This window comes from Sinocyclocheilus anshuiensis, unplaced genomic scaffold (genome assembly GCF_001515605.1).
Source record: "Sinocyclocheilus anshuiensis isolate Anshui unplaced genomic scaffold, SAMN03320099.WGS_v1.1 scaffold1089, whole genome shotgun sequence".
NCBI lineage: Eukaryota > Metazoa > Chordata > Actinopteri > Cypriniformes > Cyprinidae > Sinocyclocheilus > Sinocyclocheilus anshuiensis.
The window spans coordinates 1,403,436-1,410,454 of record NW_015555709.1 but is presented as its reverse complement, the minus strand read 5'-3'; the positions used below and the strand labels follow the sequence as shown (position 1 = coordinate 1,410,454).

General features: G+C 36.9%; 1 protein-coding gene across 1 annotated transcript in view; it reads right to left on the bottom strand.

Moving 5' to 3' along the window:
* Positions 1 to 7,019, bottom strand: part of LOC107671863 (citrate synthase, mitochondrial-like) — a 31,579-nt gene that overhangs the window by 14,818 nt on the left and 9,742 nt on the right. Inside the window, exons 2-3 of the mRNA XM_016464858.1 lie at positions 1,639 to 1,686; positions 1,293 to 1,400 (exon numbers count right to left, since the gene is read on the bottom strand). Of these exons, the coding sequence (XP_016320344.1) occupies positions 1,293 to 1,400; positions 1,639 to 1,686 (156 nt within the window). The remainder of the gene's footprint in view (positions 1 to 1,292; positions 1,401 to 1,638; positions 1,687 to 7,019) is intronic.

Sequence of the window (7,019 nt, the reverse complement as noted above, 5' to 3'; positions counted from 1 at the left end):
TTTTGCAATGCCATTTTTATTTGAAAATGTTTCTTTTAATATAAAGCATAGTAATTACAGTGCATATAGCAAATAGTTTTGCATACTTGAGCTAAAGAAGGAGGGTTGTACTAGAAATGCAAACAGTAAAATTTTGTTTGTACAGCAAACAGGTGTGTGTGTGTGTACCTACTATATTTTGGGGACAAATTTGTACCCAAAAGTGAGCTAAACATGACAAAATCTCCAAAAACCTCCCTTAAGGTACGTCCTCATTTGTAAAACTGGTATAAAAATAAAGTTTTTTTAAACTGTAAAAATGTAGAAAGTTTCCTGTAAGGGGTAGGTTTAGGTGTAGGGTGATAGAATATACAGTTTGTACAGTATAAAAACCATTACGCCTATGGAATGTCCCCATTTAGATAGCTAAGTAAACGTGTGTGTGTGTGTGTGTGTGTGTGTCTGAGAGAGAGAGAGAGAGAGAGAGATCAGGATTCAGGAAGACTTGTATGGCTTATTCAGTACTCAAATGTTATACCTATCTATGCAGTACAGTGGAATACAATAAGTTGCAAAATGCAATAAGTTTAGTTTACCACCTTACCCTATTAGTCAATCATTTTTTATTTTATTTATATGTTTACTATTATTTTTTATTATTATACCCTCATTGGGGGCTGAGCCCCCTAAAACGAAAATCTTAGAATCGCCCCTGACTCAAACATTATTCAAATACCTATGTCAACACTTTTTTCTGAGCTACAACCAGCCCTCCATCTCACTGGCCTCTAGTTCTAGTGTCATATATGACAGTAATAATGCCCCTCATGTGCAGTTTAATCTACAGTATAGAATAACTGGCTGTGAGACAAAGACCAAATGACTCAGCTGAAACAGCGGCCATGAGAGCAGCAGCACTCACACCACAGCCTGAGGGTCCTTGACAAAACCGCCATCCAATCAGAGGGCAAAAACTATTACTGTGTTTGTGGTGGTTTGCAGCACTACATTATGTGAGATCGGACTGGTCAGACACGTTAGGCAACATTGCTTGTGACATCAGTCAGATGACATGCAACCTGGCAGACATCACTAGTTGGATATCCTAAATATAAGCCCGCGATTTCCAACATGAGTACTTAAGAAGGTAGAAAGAAAAAAATACACATCATACACATAAATCTTTAAAATAACCCGCTTTATAGCTTTAAGCGCTTTAAAGCGCTTTATAATTATTACAAAATGACTGTAATGTAGCCTAAAGTGATGACAGACAAAAGCAGTCACAGTGAATGGAGTGATGTTTTTCTCACCATGTCCACTGTGATCTGACCAATTGTGGTTTTGCCATGCTGCTGTTTGAAGTTCTTGATCCTGCTCTGTTCTTTAGGGATGAGGTCTGCCAGGACGTCTTTCAAATTCTGCATAAGATCAAGGGAAAATAGGTCAGCTTTCGGTTAGTGGATCAGGCACAAACAGATTTAACAACTAGCGCTTTTTGAGATTTAAAAAATTAGCCCCAGATATGTGATTCATGTAACTCAACCTTCCCATCAAAAGCAAGGCTGTGCTTTCGAATCTCGAATCTCTGTTGTGCAATTAAAATCTAAAGCCTGGCCCTGGCTGTGATCATTGATCCAGGCTTGACGAGATACGTACCGTGGATACGCTGACATTTCTGGCAGCCACAACGACACATGCTGCATTCTGGAAGAGAAAAGAAAAACGATTTTGATGAAAGATGCAATGCAGAGGAAGTTGATCATCATAGCAACCTGGGCTAGCAGTCAGATTTCACTGCAGAAGGCCTGCTGACAGCTGCAAGGCAGGTGACTTTAGTTGCACAATGCAAAATGCATCAGTTGCCAATTTCTTTGTATTCAAATTACAAGCTTCTTATTACAAGTTTCTACTGGACCAAATATTTTCAACAGGCTCTGAAGTCAAAGCCCAGAAAACACAGAGATACAGTGAATGCTACATGTAGTACAACAAAAACTTCAAGGCATTTTTCTATCATAATGTTTAACAGCTTCTTGATTAGCTGCTGTTTTTGTCTAAGAGTTACAGCACATTTATTGCACAGACAAGACTGCTAGAGCAACCAGAGGTGAAGTGTGTCTTGAACTATTACCACTGTGCCATTCATCATGACCGCCTTATTTGGGGTTCAATACAATTTAATTATAGCAAAGACATACACAACGACAATATTTCACAGGAACATAAAAGGAGCTCATGTGCAACAGAACAAAATGAATTCTGCAGAGACAGGTGCATGGATCCAATTGCTAATTCTATTACAGAATTGCTTCAGGAAGAGTTATGAGTTTATCCGCATGGCCCAACCCTTTCCTACATCGAGACACAGCCTTCACTTCTATATATAGCTTTAGATTAAGAGTCATATCTGATTGACTCACAGCAGGACCAGATTGAAACTGCCACTGCAGAATGACTCAAGCACGGACGTAAAATCGGGTCAGATTGGCAAGACATGTCGGAAGATAACGAGGGGGCTTGTTTATAGCATTCAGCTGTAGGTTGTGGACTACTGAAATGTTGATAGTAATTTCGTAGTATTATATTTTATGCTTTTCCGAAATGTTGGTAGTAATTTCATAATTGTATAATTTTGATTTTATATGTCTTTCATATCCAAAACAAACAAACAAAAATCACAAGTGCATTCCAGGCTTCCTTTCACCTTAATGGTCAGACTAATACTGGAAGACTGAGCTGGATTACACAGGGAATGATTGTGCCTTTCCTGTACAAGAGCCAATGCTTCCTACACCATGGGCCTCCTGACCACCAGACACCCATCACTCTACCCTAAAGCTAAAGATTTCACTGACACACAACAACATACAGTAGCTGTGAGACCAGAAAAACACTCATTTATGGGGAGGCCTGTATTGTAGTTGATAAGTAACTGCTAGTCTCTGACCTTCCTGCTAGTCTACGGTCGTGTAATCTGTGGGAAAGGTGAGGCTACCGGCAGCTGTAAGCTTGAACCCGGTGTCAGCGAAGAGAAGGGCGATTACATAAGCCTCTGTAGTAGCTGAATACTTCCAGACATGTCAAAAGCAATACACTTCACATACACTAGAGGTAAATGTGTAATAGAACATATTATAATAACAGCATTTCCAATTAATTTTCTAGACTTGCATAATTTCTAACATTTTTGTGAACGTTTACATAGGCTTGGGCGATAAAACGGTATCGATATTTATCGACGGTACACCCGCTCCGATAACGATAGAAAAAAATGTTCGATATAGCGCACGATATAGGCACGTGCTATGAGTGACGCAGACCGCACACACAGACACGAACACGTGCTGAATGGAGTGCTGTGCCTGCCTGTGATGAGGAGATTGTGAATAAAAAAAATATTTATATTAGTCGAATTTAAAATAAACATTTGCATTTGAATGCAAAAATAGTACAATGAAATGTTAGGTGTGCGTCTGGGAGCGTCATTAGTGGAGCGCAAGATGCGGTGATGAAGATGTAAGTGACGTTGTTGCATTTTAATGTTTTATAAGTCTAGCCCACAAGACGCGCAGTTGCTGCATTATTCATTCAAAATATTAGAGAAATATAGTAGCTCAATGCGTAGAAGATCTTGATTAGGTTAAAACCGAAACCAAGCCATTCACACAGCACGCATATTCAGCGCAAATGATTATTAGTCGAATTTAAAATAAACATTTGCATTTGAATGCAAAAATAGTACAATGAAATGTTAGGTGTGCGTCTGGGAGCGTCATTAGTGGAGCGCAAGATGCGGTGATGAAGATGTAAGTGACGTTGTTGCATTTTAATGTTTTATAAGTCTAGCCTGAGTTAATTTAGACGTAATGCACGTTTTTCTTTTTATAGACAGTTATTTCCTTTGCATTGGCAATTTAATGCGCTACATTATTTTGCTCATTGCGCCCTCCTGTGGCTTCGGGAGACAAGCCAAAAATTTCCTTCAGACCTATTTAATCTGCATATAAAACATTGGAAATGAGATATTTGTTTCATTTTTATTTTGTGTTTGACTGTTTAAACAAAAAATATTTGTTGTTTGTCTCAATAAATTGGGTTAATTTAAAAATACAGTGGTTAAATTTAAACGTTTTTTTTCTATTGCTCTTTGTTTTAAAAAAGGTTATAAAAAATGTCAATAATTATCGATACCGAACGATATGAAACATTATATCGTTGATAAATTTTTTAGCTATATCGCTACATTTACAGCATTTCACTAGCTTTGTAATTAAAAAAAAAAAGGTTTGTAAACCTGCTGTCACAGACACTTAAAAGTCTTTATGCAGTTGTTTGCAAAAAATGTAAAGTTCAAGGGTTTTAAACTTGCACGTAAAGAAATTAAGATGCAACTATCATAGTTTTACTACTATAAAATAAAATAGCTAACATACTTAAAATATTTTCCAGTGCAGTTGCAATAAAATAGTTAGGCTATCCACCTTTTTCTTCAACGCGGAAGTAAGCCTATGGGTGAGACTTCCAGTTCATTAGCCCCTATAGGTAAATAACGAGGAGAATAACAACGTGCAGTAAACGGTAAAACAGTTTGCACTACAAACCAGTGTGTTCATAATTAAGATAATACATTAAAATAATATGATAAGACACACCAACTTTCAATATCAAGCAGCAAAACGAACTGTTTTGTTCAGCTAAAAATAGCTGGACGGAGTAGACGAAGATGAAACCGGAAGCCAGACCCATAGAATTTACAAATGGCCGTGCCCATTTTTACGACAAGAAAAAGGTGGATATGCATAGACATTTTTTAGCTGTTCAATTTGATCACTTAAAAGCTCTTTCAATTTTTCTTTCAAATTGCTCCAAATTGATGCATTTAACTTTAAAATGTACAAAATTGATACAATGTAATATAATACATAGAAAATTGTTACTATGAAAGATCTTGTAATTATGTATTTTAATTAAATCTCTATATCAGTACATTTTCTGAAGAAAATGTGATGGTTCTTTTCCTACAAGGCCAACAGATACATGACAAAATTAAATAGCAAAATTGACATTTTTTTATTGAAGCTACAATGTATGCAATATAACAGTGACCTTCAAGGTAACAACACCGTCACAAAGGTTGCAGAGCATAGAGACCGTGCACAGGCTATTAGCCAGCCAGCAACCTTAGACCATTCTATGACCTTTGACTCAGTTCTATTATACGGAGCCAGCCTATATGCAGAATAGACGCAAGGACCATGTGTTAGCAGGGGTCACTAGAAATACCATATGGAGGAATTTCTGGATAGACAAAGGACTCTGTCAGCTTTCTTTAGGCAAGGAAAACATATAAAAGACTGACAGGTAATGCACTAATAACTCTGCACTTTGTTTAGACAAAAACATGTTGTTTTTTCGATACTCCAAGCACATGACAGGTGGACAGCTGTGTCAGACAGGTCAGACATGCTTGTCCACCATCTGAATGCTTGAAGAGGAACAGCACTTTATAGTACCACCACTGCAGAAAAATCCATTCACATATACAAGCAAATCTCTGCAGTGTCATTTAAACCTACTTACTTTGAGTGTCCACAGTATTTACAATGCAGACTACTGATCAGAGGTCTGAACAAAGTCCAACACATTACCAAGAAATTTACATAAGGAAGTGCAGTACAAAAATGCACCTCGGCCACCCCTATGAACTGTCAATCAGCAGATTACATAAGTGTCATACACAGCAGAAAAAAAGCTGAGAAACTCTTCATGGTGTACAAAGGTCATCTAGGGGTGTGAATGGAGTATTAACCCTGAATGACAAGAGTACAGTAACCTATTTTACTATAAAGTAATTCAGACAGCAAGCCATTGGTTTTATCTCTATAGCAACAACAATGAAAGACAATGTTATCTTATGAGAGCACAACTGACACAGTATATGGATAGGACTCCCGGTTTCTAAAGATCATACATGCCCTTTGACACACCCTCCACTCATTTTTGCTAAACACAATCACAATCTAGTCAGATGTTAAACGTCATCAGTCACACACATTGCTCAAGGCATTTCAGATCAAAGAACAAAACTTCATAGAGGAATAAAATTTGTATGACTTGTAAAAATGGATATCACAGCACAAACCCAAACATGCCATCATACAGAAAACTAATGCTCAATGTTCACATTACACAACTTCCATAACCACACATGATCACAAGAGCTTTTATGAACTAGATTAGGGGTTTTAAAAAGGTGTCATGGGACCCACGAGGGAGTACTGGGGGTTCATGGAAAGGTTCCATGGAGAAAAAAAACATGTAAATATAAAGATTTATAAAAATGTAAACCAAATAAATATTTGTTTTAATAAATGAAAAAAATACCTAAAACACCCACATATATATAATATCGCAGAGTACAGCGCTATCGTGAGAAAGAAAAAAGTTATAATGTAATAGTAAGAACACTTTGGTGATAATGTAAAGTAATAAAAACTATTTTACATAAATATATCATATTTGTTCACAGTATATATTGGGTCTTTATACATTAAACTGTAAGATGGGAGATGCTTTAAATTTGACGATGACCACATTTAAACCCTACTGAAAACGCATGAGGTATACTCTGCATAAACCCTATATAGCTCTATTATGGTGTGCTATAGTGATCTAGCACCTTTGCACACTATTGAAGTCTGGCCATTAATAAATGAATGACAATTCTGAAGGTCAAATCAGTCACAGAGAACAACAAAAATACTGATCTGTCAGACTAAACAGGTGCAGATCCCAGATGTCAAAGTGACTGGTCAAATTTAGTTACATTGTAACAAATGAAAACTGGTTAAAGTGTTCAGTGCCCTGTGAAAGGACTTCAACTACACTTCAGAAAGTACTTCAGATGAGACTCGTATGAATATAACCATAATATAACCATATATAACGCTTTTGTTTGTCAGGTATCTTTGAACAGCTCAATGACACCATTTTAAAGCTAAAACATAACTTTACATTGGCTGTGTCTGAAAAAAAAA